We start from the raw sequence: 20193 nt of genomic DNA, 5'->3' as shown, positions 1-20193 counted from the left end.
AAAATAGTTAAAACTAATCCTCTTACCCAGGACTTTCACAATTAAAGACATCTTCCACTTTTCTCTAAGTTCACGCTTCTCTACTGAAGACAATTTGAGAACCGGGCAGAGGGGATCATCCTGAGCACCTTCCTCGTCATCAGAGTCAGAAAAAAGATCCTCCGACTCTCCAATCATTAGAACCTCTTCTGGGCTAGGTTCTTCTTCAACCACCCCATAACAGTGTCTCTCCAGGACCCTTTCCCTATCCCATTAGAACCTGTAAACTTCCTAGGAGATAACGCGTTCCCCTGACCTTGACAAACCTCTACAATCTTAGGTGAATTTTTACGTTCCAAGACATTCATTCCTCCCGCTACGCCCCCATTCAAAACATCAGAGTCCGGATTAGGACCAAAAGAGGCAGGTCCTAATCCTACAAGACCTGCCCAGTTATCAAAACCGGCGCCAGCAAAGGATGGCCAAAAACCAGAACCACCGGCAGGCCTGCTAGGATCCTCGCAATAGGCAGGCGGCCTCTTGCCCGAGGAGATGGCCGACGAGGCAGCCAGCCCATCGCTAGAACCACCCGCAGCCACGCCCGCGGCCACGGCCACCACGGCACCCGCCTCACAGCCCTTCTCCCCTAGCCTACCGTCCTCTACATCTCCCCAGAAACCGGCCGCCCCATCACAGCCGTCCACCCTACCCTCCTCACCCAAACCAGATTGGCGAGCCGCCACATCCATAACCAACACCGGCGACCTCCGACCCTCCCGAGAACGATCCCGCAACCTAGCCTCACCAACCCGCCTATCCCCAGCCACCGCTTCCTCCGCCGACCCCCTCTCATCCCCCGATCCCCGATCCGCACCCTGTCCCGCCATCGCACACCGATCCCCCGGCCCCTGCCCCGAGCGGCCCTCCACCCCGTCCATCGCAAACCCTAGCTTCCGCCCTTTTCTCTCTATCGCCTTCATCGCATTTTTTGATGACTTCACAATTAATGATAAAAAATATAATATAATATATAATATATAAATTTTAATTATATTACTATATTTATCTATAAAAAAAATTATTTAAATTAAATGTGAAAATAAAATAATAATATTTAATTTAACTATATCTAAGAGTTCTAGATAATTTAAATTAATCCCTAAAATCTCTCTAATTCTCTGCATATCTATATCTAAAAGTTCTACATAATTTAAATTAGGCCTAATACACAAATAACCCTTCAACTTGTCCAAATATTGCAACTGCCCCCTCAACTTTCAATTGTAACAATTTACCCCTCAAACTTGTCCAATTGTAAAATATAACCCCTCAAACTTGTCCAATTGTAAAACATAACCCCAAATTGGGATTTTTTTACCCCGTACTTGAAGCAACCGTAAAAATATTTCTCCGAATTCGTATCACGCTATGAAATCTTCAATGGAGCTATTTCTCCACATAAACACATTTTCACCCACATAATATCCCAAAACTTTGAATCAAGAAATGACTAAAAAACGAATAGCAATAACAAAAAGAAGAAGAAGAAGTTGAAGAATTGAGGATTTGGTTACTTAAATATTAATTTTTTTGAGTCTAAAGATCTGATTATCACATTCCACGAGCGTTTCCAGCTTTTATATTTCACGTGTTTCTTCAATTGCAATCCGTGTCAGCAATTTGGGGTTCAGTTTTACAATTGAACAAGTATGAGGAGTTATATTTTACAATTGGACAAGTTTGAGGGGTAAGTTGTTACAATTGGAAGTTGGAGGGGCAGTTATAATATTTGGACAAGTTCAGGGGGTTATTTGTATATTAGGCCTTTAAATTAATTCCTAAAATCTCTCTAATTCTCTGCATATCTATATATAATATAAAACAGTAACGATGAAGCTGATGTGTCACTTCATTATTTTTTACTGACAAAAAATATAATATAATATAATATAATATATTAATTTTAATTATATTATTATATTTATCTATAAAAATATTAGTTAAATTAAATGTGAAAATAAAATATTAATATTTAATTTATATAGCACCTTTATATCATTAATTGTAATTATTAAATTATATTTTTGTTAATATTTATATGGGAAAAGTACAAAAATAAACCTTGTGGTTACACTCATTTTCGAACAACATCTATGTGGTTTAAAAGTTTGCAAAGTGGTACCATGTACTTCATTCCGTTAGCAAACACATACCAAATTGACTAACTGTGTTAAAAGTCAAAAGGAAAAGAGTTAATTTGGTCCTTATATTTATTTATTTTTATAAATTGACCCTCTTATTATCTAATTATTACAAACCAACCTCAAAATAAAAAATAAATATATCATCTTCTCCATCTCTCTTTAATTTTTTTTCTTTCTTTCTCCTCTCTCTCTTAGTTTCTCTCTCTAAAAAAACAAAATAAAAGAAAGAATACAAGAAATGAAATGTTTTGCTATAGAAAAGTTAGAAAGAACAGAAATATACGCAAAGCAAAATGCAATTCATAATTTTCATTTTTTGAATATTGTAATTCTTCTTATCAACACTAAACACATCACATGGTAGAAAATGAAAAAACCAATCAAAATATAAACGTTAATCCATATATGGCTCTCATTCAACCCTCTCTTCTCCAGTACATCACCTCCTGTTACCATCTCCTTCGTCTAACAGTACCACAAAACACATTTCCCCAAAAGGCATGCATACTCATTAATCAGAAGAGCATCAAGAGCATACTTATACATCGACAAAAAATACATAAACAGCCAGAACTTCGGCATGCTTTCCTGCGAAATGAAGTAGCTGGAGAAGAGAAAGAAAGCACCGAGAAGAGAACCAACGAATTCGCCATTAAAACGACAATCCAAATGACTAAAACGAAGTAAGAAAATGCTTGCCAGGTTGATTTCAGTGAAACTGCAATTGATTTCAGTGATTCCATCAGATTAAGCGCCGATTTGCTATCGAGGCCGGAGGTAGGTTCATTGAGAAGTAAAACAGCCGGGTCGTGGAGCAGGCTTAACCCGATCGAAACCCGACGGTGTTCTCCACCGGAGAGTCCGCGAGCGATCCGCACATTTACCAATTGTGTCAAACTGAGCTCGCAAAGAATTGATTCAACGATGGCGGAAATTTTCAACGAGTTTGGGTGGAGAAGACAAGCTGTAAACATAAACATCTCTGAAACAGTAAGCAAAGGAAGAGAAGCGTCATGTTGAGGGACATAAGCGAAAAGTTTACGAAACGAAGAAGGGTTGATCGGAGAAGAGTTGAGTAAAACGGCACCATTTGAAGGGGAAGTTCTTGCAAAATATAGAAAATTTGAAAGTGTTTGATGGTGGTAGCTTTATTTTAGAGAGAGAAATTAAGAGAGAGAAGAGAGAGAAAGAAGAAAAAAAATAAGAAACTAAGAAGAGACGGAGAAGATGGTATATTAGATTTTTATTTTTTATTTAAGGGTTTGTTTGTAATAATTAGATAATAAGAGGGTCAATTTATAAAAATAAATAAATATAAGGACCAAATTAACTCTTTTCCTTTTGACTTTTAACACCGTTAGTCAATTTGGTATGTGTTTGCTAACGGAATGAAGTACATGGTACCACTTTGCAAACTTTTAAACCACATAGATGTTGTTCGAAAATGAGTGTAACCATAAGGTTTATTTTTGTACTTTTCTCTATTTATATATTAAGATGAATCCATGCATTACACAGGTTAAAAACTAGTTAACTTATTAATAACTTTTGTTTGTTTTGTGAAATCACTAATCAGTGACGTTAATGTAATTTATGTTTTACAACTAAATTAAGTAAACTTATTTTTATTGATATTTTATATTAACTTATTAAAAATATGTGTATAACCTGAATAACCGAAGCAAACCGAATTTTTCAGTTCGGTTGTTATTATTATTTGGTTAGGTTCGGTGTTTAATTGGTAAGCTATTCGGTTTTCAATTATTTCGATTCGGTTCGGTCTTTAAATCGAAACGACTATTGAACACTAGGGATCGCAACGGGTACCCTACCCGCGGGTACCCGGTACTACCCGACCCTAATGAGACTACCCGTACCCTGTGTAAAAGGGTATGGGACGGGTATGTGATCAAAATCATTACCCGTTAGGGTAATGAGACGGGTATGGGAAGACCTCCTAGGGTACCCGGTACCCGTCATAATTTTTTATATATTAAAAAATATTATTGTGTTTTAGATGTAAAATGTGAGATTTGAACACCAACCTTTTGTTCTTCGACCATTAAGTGATAACACTAAGCTATTTTATTTTTATTGATTAAGGTTCAATTTGTTCAATTTTTAAATAAATGATTTATTAAATTTATACTTTGTTAAATTTGTAATATTTTTTATTTTATTTAGTGATTCTTAACGGGTAAAGGTACCCGTGGGTACCCGTGAATAAAATGGGACGGGTATGGGATGCAAAACATATACCCGTTAGGGTAATGGGTATGGGTAATTAAAAAATAAACGGGTAAGGGTTTGAGATTGGCATTACCCGCGGGTACCCTACCCGTTGCCATCCCTAACCCAATATGAATCCATATAATTGCCTTTCTTCTTCTGCCAATTTTCTTGTATGAAGTTGAAAATTATAGGGTAAATTCTAAAAATAACCCCTGTGGTTTCATGTTGTTCCAAAAAAACCCATGTGGTTTGATTTTACAAAAAAAAAGGACTATGGTTTGCGCCGTTAACCAAAAAACGGAAAATGGCTTAACGGTGTTAAAATGCTGACGTGGTACTTCTTCCTTCTCCCTTCTTTCATCTTGCTCTTTTTTTCTATTCTTTTTTTTTTAAAATTCCCTTACTCGAAGAAATCCTGGTCCAGGACGCCATGTGGTCCATCCCGCCATGTGTTCTATTAATTCCACAAATTAATGAGGTTGACGGGACTCGAACCTAGACCGTTTGGTCCTAGAGGCTCTGGTATCATGTCATGGAACCGATTGAACTAAAAGCTCGAGCTGATAGTTAAGGCCCAATCATATATCTTATATTAATCTCCGAGAAGAGTCAGGAAAAGAAATAACATCATTTACCTATCTAATTCAAAATTGTTACACCATGATTAAGAAGCAAATACCAGATCACGGAAGCAAGTAAGTCCAACTTCATTAAGGGCTGGAAGTACCTTCGAGCAATGAAATAGCGATCAAGGTAATGGAAGAAACGAGAAAGCCACCTAACCATAACTTTATGATTTGCCCACCTTTGGACAAGTTCTCTCAACATAAACTCATCGTGTTTCTCTCTTAAGGATGGCAATACCTGAATCAGGGAACTCATATTAAAACATATGAAGAGAATACTAAAATCAAATAAGAGAAAAAATAACTTCAAAACAGTAGAACTAATGCCTTAAAACAGGAACCGTTATTCTCTGAGGGCAACAAAAGGTAACATGTAGAAAAAAACCTCACAGCCTGGGGATAATGGATTTTCCTTTAAACATTAAGTACTACCATCTTTCTTGTATGATAATATGAAAAGACCTCATGTTGAACCTTAACCCCCACCGAACCCCTCGCTTTTAGAATATGTATGGTGCAGATAGTTATCCTATTGGAAATTCCTGCCTGCTTAAGCTAAATAAATAATCAATCCATAAGAAAAGCATAATCTGGAAAATTTCCAGATTTCGGTCGGAGGGAAGAAAAAGAAGAAGAAAGAAAAAATAAAAAGAAAAATAAAAAAAAATAAAATTTCAGAAATTTAAAAGAAGAAGAAGAAGGAAAAGCAAAAGAAGAAAAAGAAAAAGAAAAAGAAAAAAGAAAAAGAAAAATTAAATTTTTTTTTTTCCAACTCTACCCCTTGCCACGTCAGCATTTTTAACGGTGTTAAGCCCTTTTCCGTTTTTCGGGTAACGGCGTAAACCACAGTCCTTTTTTTTTGTAAAAACAAACCACATGAGTTTTTTTGGAACAACATGAAACCACAAGAGTTGTTTTTGGAATTTACCCAAAATTATATTAGGGATTTTGCTGGCTAACTGAGTTGAAATTAGTACCCTAGTTGTTGCTCTTAATTTTTCGGGTTTATGAGAATTTAAATTTTGGTGATTGGGATTTTATTAGCTGATGCACTTCCTCTTCAACTTCTTCCTTTTCAAGGCGGCTTTAACAAACGTTTCGCTCATTCATACGTGATAATGAAATATCAGATTTCGATTGTAATTTCCCATTTCAACCCTAAATTCATGTATCTCTCTCTGCTATTTTCCTCTCGACGACCGATTGACCACCCTCCTCAACTCATCTAATTTTCGGTGCAAAATCGTCTACCTTTTCTCCTCCGTCGAAAATCGTCTTGACGTTGACTACTAAGACTAACAGAGGTGTGAATCTATACTTATCTTTCTTTCTCTGCCAATTTCCTGGTATGAAGCCAAAAATTAAATTAGGGGTTTTACTAACTAACTGAGTTGAAATTAGTACCTGCTTGTTGCTCTTAGTTTTTAGGGTTTTTGAAAATTTAAATTTTAGTGATTGGGGTTTTATTAGCTGACGCACTTTCCCCACCATTTCTTCATTTTCAAGGCGGCTTTAACAAACGTTTCGCTTATTCATATATGATAATGGGATTTTAGATTTCGATTGTAATTTCCCATTTCCAACCCTAAATTAATGTATTTCTCTCTACTATTTATTTCTTCTCGACGATCGAACGACCACCCTCCTCAACTCATCTAATTTACGGTATAAAATCGTCTTCCTTTTCTCCTCCGCTGGATATCGTCTTGTCGCTGATTTCTAAGACTAAATGAGGTATGAATCTATGCTTGCCTTTCTTTCTCCGTCTATTTTCTTATATGAAGCCGAAAATTAAATTAGGGTTTTTACTAACTAACCGAGTTGAAATTAGTACTCTACCTATTGCTTTGAGTTTTAGAGTTTATGAGAATTTAAATTTTGGTGGTTGGGGTTTTATTAGCTGATGCCCTTCCCCTCCACTTCTTCCTTTTCAAGACAGCTTTAACAAGTGTTTTGGTCATTCATATATGATAATGTAATTTCATATTTCGAATTTAATTTCCCATTTTCAACCCTAAATTCATATATATCTATCTGCTATTTTTTTCCTTTCGACGACCGATCGACCACCCTCCTCGACTCATCTAATTTCCGATGCAAAATCGTCTTCCTTTTCTCCCCATTTGAAAATCGTCTTTCCATTGATTAATGAGGCTAACTAAGGTATGAATCTATACTTACTTGCCTTTCTCTACCAATTTTATTATATGAAGCCAAAAATTAAATTAGGGTTTTTTACTAACTAATTGAGTTTAAATTAGTACTCTAGCTGTTGCTCTTAGTTTTTAGGGTTCATGAGATTTTAAATTTTGGCGGTTGGGGTTTTATTAGCTGATGCACTTCTCCCTCCACTTCTTCCTTTTCAAGGCGGCTTTACCAAATGTTTCACTCATTCATATGTGATAATGGAATCTCAGATTTCTATAGTAATTTCCCATTTTCAACCCTAAATTCATATATCTCCCTCTGTTATTTCTTTCCTCTCGATGATGACGGATCGACCACCCTCCTCAACTCATCTAATTTCCGGTGCTAAATCATCTTCCTCTTCTCCTCCGCTTACTACTGAGACTACCTGAGGTATGAATCTATACTTGCCTTTCTTTTTCTGCCAATTTTCTTGTATGAAGCCGGAAATTAAATTAGGGTTTTTACTAGCTAACTGAGTTAAAATTAGTATCCTAGCTGTTGAGATCTCAGCCTTACATGTTGGAGTTGAAATCATGTTAGAATATGTTTTGCATATTCAACTATTTTATTTTAGACTTTTTATATGAAAATTATAAATAGATATAAAATTATAAAATTATAACTAAATCCTATTATCCAACCTAATGTGTCACATTTTTTTTATATATATTATAAGTAAAATATGATTTTATATCTAATTTAAAAATAACAGACTTCAATTCATAAATCCTAAATTCTATAAATATATAATAGATTTATAATTTATAAAGGTTGTTGTTAAACCCAGCCCCAAATTCTCACCCCTAGCCCCGTGAAAGGACGAAAATGCCCTTTCATGGGTTTTGGGAGGGGAATTTCTAATTTTTTTGCCAATCCGACACGCGGACGTGTGGATATCACGCCTCACCGCGTGGTCGGACGTGATATACACACGCCTCACCACGTGGTCGGACGTGATAGCCCCACGCTTCACCGTAAGGTCGGGTAGAGGTGGCAAAATGACACACGACCCGATTACACGACACGAACACGACACAGATTTTTAGTGTTAGTGTTGAGCTTAATAGGTAATGGGTCATTTTTGGGTTGACACGAAACTGACACGCTAATTTTTGGGTTGGGTTAGTGTTGATATGTGAACCCGAAAACGACACGAAATGACACGGATATTGAAAATTATTGTTATATTCTCTCATGTTTTTTTATGTCACTTTATTAATAAAGATAATAAAATTATAATTATTAATTGCAAATATTAATTTGAATTTCCTAAATTGTTATAAACACATTACATAACCCTCTAACATGATATTATCGAACTTTTCGATAATTATTGTTAGCATACTAATCTAAAAATGATATAAAATGTTTAAAAACAGTACCAAATCTTCTTCTATTTTTAAGAGTTATTATTAATATATACGCATAACAAAATTACATGTAACCCGAAAACACGACACGAAATCGACACTAACCCGAATAGGTTAACACGACTTTGACACGAAAGTTTTTGGGTTGGGTTTGGGTTTACTCTTTTTGACACGAACCCGAAATGACACGACACGAACACGACTCGAACACGACTCGAACACGATAATTGCCAGGTCTAAGGTCAGACAGTTGGCTATCACGTTCGACCACGCGGTGAGGCGTGTGTATATCACGTCTGACCACGCGGTGAGGCGTGATATCCACATGCCCGCGTGTCGGATTGACAAAAAAAATTAGCTTTTTAACCCCGTAAATAGTTCGTTAAACCCGTAAATAGGCCGTTAAACCCGTAAATAGGCCGTTAAGCCCCCAACTACAGAATTGTACGTAACAAATAAAATTTAAAAACATAAAAATCAAAATAAACATTAATGAACATAAACATTTATAAACGTAAAAGAGTAAATATAATATATACAACAAAAAGTGTTAAAATATATGAATTTCTACAACAAAAATTCAACTCGCCCGACGTCACGCATCCATAAACTCATCCATCTCCCTCTTAATGCGTGGAACATCCTCGTCAGATCGGTGGGTAGCCGATAGTTGGGTGACACGCCACAACTAGCTAACTCACTGCAAAAAAAAATAAAATTTAATAAAGAAATATTAACAATTAAACTCATATAAACTAATTCTAAATAATAATATTAAATAATAATAAACTTACAAATTCGCTGTTGGCGCTAGCATGCTATACCGGTGCAGCCTATGGTGCATGAAGGAGATGGGGATGCAAATGTCGCCTATACCAGTCCATATAAGCAGGCTCACAGGCAGTGGGATCGTATCCAACGGGTCGGCATCTCCTCCGATCAATGCCCCGAGCCAATGGAAATCTCCGCCACGTATCCTCAACTGTGACTAAGGAATGCGTGAGCTTATACGCTATAGATCTCCATGGTCCTACTGCTTTATCAGGTCTAATACGCTCAGCTGGGATAGACTGAATATATCCGACCTGTCGCAACGCTCGATCGGGCATATATGGCTCGATGATGTCTCTACACTGTATCCAACCGGCGTAGGACACTCGAAGCCGATCATCATCGGGGACAGGACCATAAGCAACCATGTCACCTGGAAAAAAGTAATACTCAATAAAAAAAATAATAATATACTATAAATAATACTTAAATTAATTCTAAAATTTTATAAAATACCTCTGCCGCCGTCATACGGTCCAACTGCCCGCGAAAGGTATCTAGTCGGGCGGTCGTCTTGCCTGGTACCCCGACCTCCCATCTCAGTGCACGGGCATGGTCAGCTGGGATCAAGTGAGCTCCTCTATACGGCCGGAACGCCGGAAAATACTCGTATATCCATGTCTGCAGTAGAGTCAAACATCCGGATATACTTGAACAGTCTCCCCTGCTCGCTATCCCCAGCTGCCGGTACAACATGGCTAGTGTAGCAGACCCCCATGATAGTCCAACTGCCCCGCTGACACCGCTGTAAACCTCAGCAAGATGGGCCGACCTAATCCTATCTACACTCTTATCAACAAACAGAGTGGATCCAAGCATAAGCCACATCCACACTGTGGCCCAAGTAGCGTCATCCCTACCCTCGGTCAGAAGCCCCTATACAGCCCCAAAAAATACATCTCCACCACCCCATAAATGTCGGGTCGGCAACAGAAGATCAGCCTGACTCACCCCAAACATCATCATGCATATGGCACGAAACCCGTCAGTAGGGGGAGACTCAGACACCATCAGACCGTCGATCGGGATCCGAAGAATCCGCCACACAGCTGGATAGTCATCTCCCCGAACGACATATGGAAGGAGTTCGTATCAGGCTGCCACCACTCCACGAACGCAGTCAACAGCGGAGTGTCGAGGTTCTTGAACATGGCATGTGGAAGGTGAGACAAACTAGTCCTCTCGATCATCTCCCTCAGCTGTAAAATGACACATATACAATTTATACAATTACTGAATGTTTTTTATGATTATAGTTAAAAATACAAATTACAATAAATGTTGACACACTATATTATGCTTACCTCGGGTGACGCATCAGAAAACCACTGACACAAATCTTGGCATGCTGTTGATCTGTTGTAGCATGTTAGAAACGACCGAATCTCTCCTCCCAACATCCGTGAGGCAACATGTCTTAGAAAACTAGGAATCACGGAACCATCAACGGGACCACCATCAACCGGTGCAGTAACTACCCAGCTCTCATCCTCACTAGCTTTGGGATGTTTGCTTGTCCCTGAAAATTATAAAATTATATTAAAGTATCCTAAAAAAATACTAAAATATACCAAATTATAGTAAAATTATACTAAAATACTACTAAATTATACTAAAATTATAAATTATACTAAAATACTACTAAAATATAAATTATACTAAAATATACCTAAATTATACTAAAATTATACTAAAATATACCTAAAATTATACTAAAGTTATACTAAAATATACTAAAATTATACTAAAGTTATACTAAAATTATAAATATACTAAAATTATACTAAAATTATAAATTATACTAAAATATACATAAATTATACTAAAATATACTAAAGTTTTACTACCTTTCTGTCCTCGCTTCTTCTGGAGGATGTGGTGGGGGTTAGCTTTCCAAGGGATCCCGGTTTAGGTTTTTTTTTCTTATTCCTACAAAAAAAAATACTAAAGTTATACTAAAATTATAAAAAATACATGTACTCGCAAAACGCCTCCTACGCGCTAGGTCGGCTGTCTCCCCGGGGTCGGCTGCTCATCGCTCTTCTCAATCTCGCGATCATGTGCAACTGCAGACTGTCGCACTGTCCGGGCTACCACATCCAGGTAGTCCTGAAAAGAATCGCTATCAGGCTCTCTGTCCTCAAAATCAGTCGCCCCCTTTGATCCATGAATATCGAGCTGATCCGCAATCGGCCCCCTCCTCACCTACTCCATCGCAGCCCCTCTTCACCTACGACCAGATATATCTATACCACGCAATCTCGTATGTCGTGGTGTATCATCCTCGTCGTCCATATCTAGACGACGAGCAGATGACGGGATGGATTTCCCACCCCTAATAGGCCGCTCCGTCTACAAAAAAAATTACACTAAATTAATAAAATTGTAAATAATGTAAATTATACTAAATTTATAAAATTATACTAAAATACTACTAAATTAATACAAATGATAATAATAAATTACATTAAATTAATAAAATTATAATAAATTATACTAAAGTTATACTTTATACTAAATTATACTAAAGTTATACTCAATTTATACTCAATTTATACTAAATTTATAAAATTACCCTAAATTAATAAAATTATAAAAATCATGCTAAAACTATACTTAATTTATACTAAAATTAAACTAAAATTATAAAATTACACTAAATAACTAAAATGTTAAATAATATATTTTTTTTATAAAAAAACAACGTGGGGCGTAAGGGAATCACGCCCGAACCACTGGACGGGCGTATGAACATCACCACATATTAGTGGTTCGGGCGTATGAGTATCACACCCTACCACTGGTACGAGCTTGTGGCTATCACGCCCGCACCACTGGTCGGGCGTGATACTCATACGCCCGAACCGCAGATCGGGCGTGATGTTCATACGCCCGACTGCGATCCCGACGATTTTTTTCAAACAATCGACAGATTCAATTCGATCTAAAAATCAACGAAATAAAGCGGTAAATCTTACCATTTTAGCTTTTCCTTTACGGTTTCTGTCACCATCCATGATTCGGTTCACTAATTTGTCCGGATTTGAGCAAAAATCGTATAGGGTTCTTGAGAGGTTTTGAGTTTTTTCAAATTTAGTGCAAAGAGTAGTTCGGTCTATTCCAGGGGCTAGAAGTATAAATTAATGGCTGGGTTTAGTAACCCACTTTCTAAACGTTACTCTTTAAAATAAATTAAAAATAATAATTTTAATATAATTATAATTATTATTTTAAAAATGGTGGCTTGGTTTTTTTCACTGTTGTAAATTTCTCCCCCCTAATTTTAAAAAGGGATAAATACAAAAAAATGCTTGTGGTATACCGGATTTGCGAACTCGGCCCTGTGGTTTTTTTTTTTTTTTTTTACAAACGGAGGTCTGTGTTACAAACCGTTAGCAAACAGAAGGTAAATGACTAACGGTGTTAAAATTCAAAGAGAAAAGAGTCAATTTGATCCTTATATTTATTTATTTTTATAAATTAACCCCCCTAATTATCTAATTATCACAAATAAACCCCCCTTTTGGAAGATGAACTCAAACATAATCTCTCTCTTTTACAATTCTTACAATCCCTAAAGAAAACTGCAAAAGATCTACAGAACAATTCCATTTTCATCATCCAAAACCCCCAACCCGCCATTGAAGCTCTGTTAGACCTTCAAACTAAAAAACAAAGCATATTTTCTTCCTCCTCAAATCTTTCTCTCTTATTATCACGCCTAGAAACCCTAAAAAACTCCAATAGCTATGGCCTCAAAGGCTTCCTCCGTCGCCAACTCATCAATTACAGAATCTACCAACTCGAATTCGAAATTGAAGCTGAAGTTCAAACCTTAATCGATCGAGAATGCATTCGAATTCTTGCGAACTTGAATTGAGAAACAGACACCGAGGATGAGAAATTGAAGGGACTGAGAGCTTTCGAGAACCCCTTGTTACATGGTTTCGACAACGAGTTTCAAGAACTGATTCTGAAATCAAAGGGGTTTTCGATTCTCGAAGCTTTAATCGCCGATTCAACTCGCTCAAATGAACTCCGAGAGCAATCAGCGTTCTCTATCGTCGCTTTAGTCAGATTCAACAAAGATGTGTTTGTCGGATTGATTCTGATGGGATCGACTGTTGAATCTTTGATTTCAATGGCGTCCGAAGGTTCAATTCGAGCTCTCCGTTCATTAATCAGATTATTCAAGATTCCACTAATCGACGAACTCGATCTACTCGGAGAAATCCCTAGAATAATCAATCTCTGTGACTCCTCCGAAGATCTGTCAATTCAGGTAGCCGTCATGGATTGTATCTGCGAGATTGCGTATTTTGCGAGAAAAGAAGTGATTGAAACCATGATAAGAGAGAATTTGATTGAGAAACTGATGGAATTGCAGAGATCTGGAGATGGAGAAACTGAATAGACGAAGAAGCCATTTGCGAGCTGTGTGAGGAGATTTGGGGTGCAAATTGAAGTGGGAGAAGGGTTGAGTGATAATTAGATAATTAGATAAGTCGGGATTTATTTGTGATAATTATATAATTAGGGGGGTTAATTTATAAAATAAATAAATATAAGGACCAAATTGACTCTTTTCTCTTTGAATTTTAACACTGTTAGTCAATTTACCATCTGTTTGCTAACGGTTTGTAACACAGACCTCCGTTTGTAAAAAAAAACCCACAGGACCGAGTTCGCAAATCCGGTATACCACATGCATTTTTTTTTTTTTATCCATTTTAAAAATTTATATGTAAATTTCTCCCCCCCTAATTATTTTTTTATTTTTTATCTAAACCCGTTGCTCTTTTTCGTAACCAAATGAAACCCTAGCTCCTCCTCCGTCTCTCTCACGCTCTGTCCTCACTCTTCTGCCGGACCGCCGCCCTTCGAGCGAGAGATCTTTTGTATTCAGGATAGGCAATTTGGCAGATGAATTGAATCAATTGCCTCTAAGAACTGCAACAAATCTTTCTAAGAACTGCTTTCATTAAGGTCCGTGTTGGGATTGAAGCTTTAGCCCATAAGTTCTTCCATAAATGAAGTTCTTCTTTACCCTGCATAAATAATCCGAAGACAACGCTGCAGTTTTCTTTCCGCCGCGGCTCAGGTCAGTCTTCCTTTTTACTACTTCGTTGAATCAGAGAGGAACCCAATTAGAGACCCTCTTCTTCTGTGGCTTAGTTGTTCTGGTTTCTCTGGCTTGGTTTATGAAATTGGTATGCTCTTTTTATTAATTTGGTGTTCTATTAGTAAGAATGACAAATTTTGAATTTTGGTTTGAAGGAAATGGTAAATCATAAGGTGCTCGACGATTTGTCTGAATGATGTATTACTAAAGTGTTTGTCTTTCTCTACTTGTATGTGATAAAGTTGAGTTACTGAAATCAAATTGATATGTGTTCAATGGAAGTTTGATTTGTATGATGAAGCACTTGAAGAACTTAGCACTTGATATATGCACATTGAAGCTCTGTTCAGCACTTCCATTCTTAACTGCTTAACATATCTAATTAGTTTGAGCAATTATAATGTTTTAATCATTATTTTGTTTGAATTTGTAATCTCTGTTTTTTGGCATTTTACTTGTTTACTACTTGCTTCTGTTCAAGCTGCAAACTGTTCCTGATATGATTTTTTTTTAAGTTTATCATTTAAATAAAAAAATAATATATCACAAATGGATTTTTTACCGGAAAAAAAGTAAAAAAAATTAAACGTGGATGGGGATTCCCCCCGCGGGCAGGGATGGTAGCCAGGGGACGGGGATGGACACGATAGACCACTGGTCGGGGATGGTTAATGCAATCCCCGTCCCTCCCTGTTTACATCCCTAGTTTTTAGGGTTTATGAGAATTTAAATTTTGGTGATTGGGGTTTCATTAGCAGTTGCACTCCCCCCTCCACTTCTTCCTTTTCAAGGCGGCTTTAACAAGCTTTTTTTCTCCAAGTTGTTGAAGGTATATCTGAAGTGGTGTTTTCTCTATCAATATATAATGGTCATTCCTTCATCCCTACTCTTTTTCTTGGATGAAACAAGGATAGAAGTTAGTGCTTTTTACTGGAATCTACTTTACCCGCACACTTCTTTAACAGTGTTTGTGTTTCTGGGTTTGGTGTCCGTTTCATATTCGCTTTCCCATGTCCCTGTCCGTGTCTGTGCAACAGACTGGAATTCATGTCTGATCAAGTGTTTCGATGATCTGTATGTTTTTTCTTGAATTTGATGAAGCATGCTTAATCTTACAGTTCATTTCAGTGAGTGAACGAGTAATAGAAGGGGGCTGCCATGGCACTTAGTGAAGGAGTCAGCTTTATGTTCTGCGACTTTTGTGGGACAATGCTATCTTTGAATTCAATGAAGTATGTTGAATGTCCTTTGTGCAAATTCAAGAAAAGTGCAGCAGGTATGGGTAGTCAATAAGTATTAGTATACACTTCGTCTCGATGATAATTCGGAATCTTCGTTCTTAATGATATGTTAAGGATACATCTTTACAATTTGTTGTAAGCTTTGTTTACTTTTCAAAATTTATTGTTTTTTATGGAAGTTTGGTGGATTATTATGGTGAAAGTAATGATGGTTTTTCTTTGGAAAAAAGCATAATTAAGCCCCTGAACTTTACCTATTTTTCCACATTGAGCCCTTGATCCTTGATTTTGTTATGGATTTGACCCTTATTTAACTTTTCCATCGAGTTTGGGTGGCCCTTATTGACATGGACAAATAAAAATAAGAATTTATTGACTAGGATAGATAGATAGTAAAAAGTAATAAGAATTTACAGAAATTAATTTCGAGTGGTTCTTCCAAACTCGACCTTCTCCTCTCTTATCTTGTGATTTTTAGCATTAGAATTGCCAAGTCGCTCTTCTCCTCTCCTAAACTCAACGGAAAAGTTAAATGAGGGCCAAATCCATAACAAAATCAATGATCAAGGCTTAATGTGGAAAAATAATTGATCAGGGGCTTAATTATGCTTTTTGCCTTTTTCCTTTTTTATTTTCCCTTTTGTTTTGTGCATGGTATCACTACTTTTACATCTCTGTATACTATAAATTATCATTTCTTGATCTAGATACGTTCCTAAATTTATTGCTGTTGTCTCAGAGGTATCTGGAAGAGAAATATCATATAAAGTCACAGCTGAGGTATGCCTACAGCAGACCCTGCTGAATCTATATGTTAATCATCGAGATTTTATTGTACAACTTGCAGTTGCAATATGATTTTAGTTTAAATTTATATTGTGTTAGGATATGAGAAAGGAGCTTGGCATCTCGAACTTTGAAGGAAAGACAGAGGTGAAAGACATGGAGGTAACCAACTTACCATTACAGTAATGAAATTAAGGCATGGTCTTTGTTATAATATAATTGGCTATTAATTTGTTGAATATCTTTTCTATTTTGACAGATAAATAAGAACTGCGAAAAATGCAGCAACACAAAGCTTAAATTTTCTACGAGACAAGTATAGTATTTTACCTCTCGATATTATTTTTATATATTGAATTTTTATGGTCATAAAGTTTGAAACATTGAGTCTAATATAACAATGGCCTTGGGCGTTTTCTCTGCAGATGAGATCAGCAGACGAGGGGCAGACTACTTTTTATCATTGTACAAAATGTTTACACACATTCAGTGAGAATTGAGCTGTGAGTTCATATGATCTACCTTATTTGATTGTCTCAGACCATGAATTGAGGATTTACTGATAGAATGCGCATTAAGCAGTCCAAAAAAGAAAATATTATGATAACTTTTGCTGGTGGTATACTTTCGAATACTCATAAATATCATGCGGTTTAGCCAAATTCAAGCCAGCTTTATCTTGTAATGCAGGAGGTAAAGTATAGGCATGTCAAAAGACTTCATCTTTCCTTTATATAAGCACAAAATCTACGGAGAGTAGTCTCGCAAATGCTGACATTACGTATTGTCTCACACAATGATTAATCAAATTATCAAGAAGAGAATGTTGACAGATGTTTCATTCAATGGAAGCTGGGAAACATTGTATCCAAGCTTTAAGCTAGATGTTCTGAGATATTCATTCCAAATTTTTCCCATTTGTAATTCGAGGGCGGGGACAAGGAATCCCGATAGACCAATGGTTGGGGATGGTTAATGCAATCCCCTCCCTGCTCCGTTGACATCCCAGTTTTTAGAATTGATGAGAATTTAAATTTTGGTGATTGGGGTTTTATTAGCAGTTGCACTTCACCCTCCACTTCTTTCTTTTCAAGGCGATTTTAACAAGCATTTTTCTCTAAGTTGTTGAAGGTATATCTCAAGTGGTGTTTTCGCTACTCATTTCCTTGGATGAAACATGGATAAAAATTAGTGCTTTTCACTGGAATCTGCTTTACACAGACACTTCTCTTTCGCAGTGTTTTTGGGTTTGGTGTTGGTGTCATATTTGTTTTTCCATATCCATGTCCGTGCAACATAGACTAGAATGTTTGAGATCATATTCAGACCATGAATTGGAGATTTGCTGAAGAATGTGCATTAAGCAGGCAAAAAAAGAAAATATTATGATAACTTTTGTTGGTATAGTTTTGAATACTCATAAATATCATAAGGCTTAGCCAAATCCACCGTTTTTTTTACAATGTTACCAGGCTCGGACTGGACCGATCGGTCGAACCGGGACTTGATGTGACCCTGGGTCTGTAGAAATAAAAAAACTGCGTTGGAATTTTAGACGGGCTGGCAAGTTATGGAACCTTATTGTTGTGCAGCATTCGTGTCGCCCACGTCGTGCGGGTGCGCCCCTAATCTGATGGTTAATCGATTGCACACCTTTCCTGCACGCGAGTGAGCATTTTCCCTAGTAATTGGTTAAAGGCTTGTAAAACCAATTTACTTATAAACTGGTTAAGTTTCTCCTTTCTTTCCTACGTGGGATGTAAATGTTTAATTTCATTTTATCTTCTTCCAAACCATTTCAAGTGGTTCACTTTGAGCATCAATTTCTCATTCATCATTTGTCCGTTTTGAGTTTATAATATATATTTTAAAAAGATCTTATGGCATAGAATATGTTGATATGTTTCAATTTATTCTGAATTTAATTTAAGTTGTTTTGGATATATATAATGTATAAAAATAATTTTAAATTAATAATATATATTTAATGTATGTAAATATTATTTATTTATTACGTCATTCGGTTTGATCAATCCGAGCCATCTGGTCCGACCAAGTGATCCGTGACCTAATCATCAATCTGGTTTGATGTCCGGTCCGGTTCTGATAGCATTGGTTTTTTATTCCACTAAAAAATTGAAAAATAGAAATCAATCTAGGTCTTGGGATTCAAGCCAACTTTATCTTGTAATGCAAGAGGCAAAGTATAGGCATGTCAAAAGACTTCATCAGGTACGTCCCGTACAGGATGACCAAGAAAGTAAGTGCCAATGCGTATAATCTTGTCTTTCCTAATTGGTTCGAAAAAATGTCAAATTCTTTTAATGTGTGGGACTTAAGTTTGTGGAAGTTGGATGGACATCTTGAAACTACAAGGAATGAGTTATTGTCCGACTCCTTTGAAGAAAGGGTGAATGATGAGGATATCTCTACCACTAACGCGAGAAGGGGAGTCGAAACCACGAATGGGGCCGAACCAACATGGCACGTCGAGTCAGATTCCGCACGACGTGTCACTAAGGAGCCGAAACCACGAACGGAGCAGAACCGAAGTGACACACCGAGTCGTATTCCACACAACGTGCCACACAACTCATCGTGCGAAGAAAATGCGAGAAACTGCAAGAATCCAAAACTGGACTCACACGCCGTGTGAGTCATATGACCCGACGTGTGGAGTCCTTTGAGTTGCCATTTGCACCCATTATCTCATTCTATCCCTTATTCCTCTCCACTTGAATTGTAACCCTAGTAAGGGTATATTAGTATCTTCCACTAACCTAAGGGGGAGGTATATAAGATTCTTATTTTTGTAATGAAGATAACTTTGATTAATATGAAATTATAACGTCCATTGTTGCGAGCTTTTATTTAGCTTTTGGGATTAACTCCTCCTTCAAACTTTGGTTTGAGAAAAAATATCTTTATAAATTTACGATTAAAATTCTCAACTTGTGATTGATATGTATCAAATTACAAATCCATATGATTTATTTATTAATAAAAAAGTGATTAATAAGTATTTTTATAAATATTTTTACATTTAAGAATTTTTTTAATAAATTACTTTATATCTCGTGCAATGCCGGAGTTTAAGACTAAAATTTACTTTTACATACTTACCACTTATTTTTTTTAAGAGATTACACTTTGGATTTATGTATTTCGAGACAAATAATGTGTCAAGTATTTCATAAGTCAAGCATAAAAAATATTAGTAACATCCACAATACAGATTAAAAAAGTTAGTATATAGAAGCAAAAATGATATTAAATTAAAGGGTAATTAATTTATAAGTTCTTAAATTTTGACAAAACACATTGTTTAGTCTCTCAGTGAATTGTTTAGTCATTCCGTCTGTTTGTTAGATTTTTTTACCGTTTATGAATTTAGAAATGACTAAATTATCCTTTACTATTTATCAGTTAAAAGCAATTCACACCTTTATGTCTTTCTCTCACAACTCGCGCTCACAAAAAAAAAAGGATTGAATCCCTAACCCATAATCGAATCACTCGTGCTCACTCTTCCTGTTTGAATTGAAGGTAGAAATCGACTCAAATCTCTCTCGCTTACTCTTCCTGTTAGAATTGAAGGTGGAAATCCTCTTG

At 36.4% G+C, this 20193-nt stretch overlaps 1 protein-coding gene across 3 annotated transcripts; it reads left to right on the top strand.

Annotated features, from left to right (window-relative positions):
- Positions 1–14223: 14223 nt before the first annotated feature.
- On the top strand, positions 14224–18472 carry LOC136206807 (DNA-directed RNA polymerase I subunit RPA12). 3 transcript variants are annotated; one of them, XR_010676446.1, is made up of 8 exons: positions 14224–14533; positions 15683–15830; positions 16535–16575; positions 16681–16743; positions 16841–16897; positions 17007–17084; positions 17272–17982; positions 18015–18472. XR_010676446.1 is itself a non-coding variant. In XM_065997982.1 (7 exons), the coding sequence occupies exons 2-6, from the start codon at positions 15713–15715 to the stop codon at positions 17079–17081; spliced, it is 354 nt and encodes a 117-aa protein (XP_065854054.1). In that variant the 5' UTR covers positions 14224–14533; positions 15673–15712; the 3' UTR covers positions 17082–17084; positions 18054–18472. The 3 variants fall into 3 exon arrangements, 1 of the variants encoding a protein (XP_065854054.1); XR_010676445.1 differs by having other exon boundaries at positions 15673–15830; XM_065997982.1 differs by lacking the exon at positions 17272–17982 and having other exon boundaries at positions 15673–15830; positions 18054–18472.
- Positions 18473–20193: the final 1721 nt, after the last annotated feature.

This window comes from Euphorbia lathyris, chromosome 9, assembly GCF_963576675.1.
Source record: "Euphorbia lathyris chromosome 9, ddEupLath1.1, whole genome shotgun sequence".
Taxonomy (NCBI): Eukaryota; Viridiplantae; Streptophyta; class Magnoliopsida; order Malpighiales; family Euphorbiaceae; genus Euphorbia; species Euphorbia lathyris.
The sequence above is the reverse complement of the archived record's forward strand: the minus strand, read 5'-3'. Positions and strand labels throughout refer to the sequence as shown.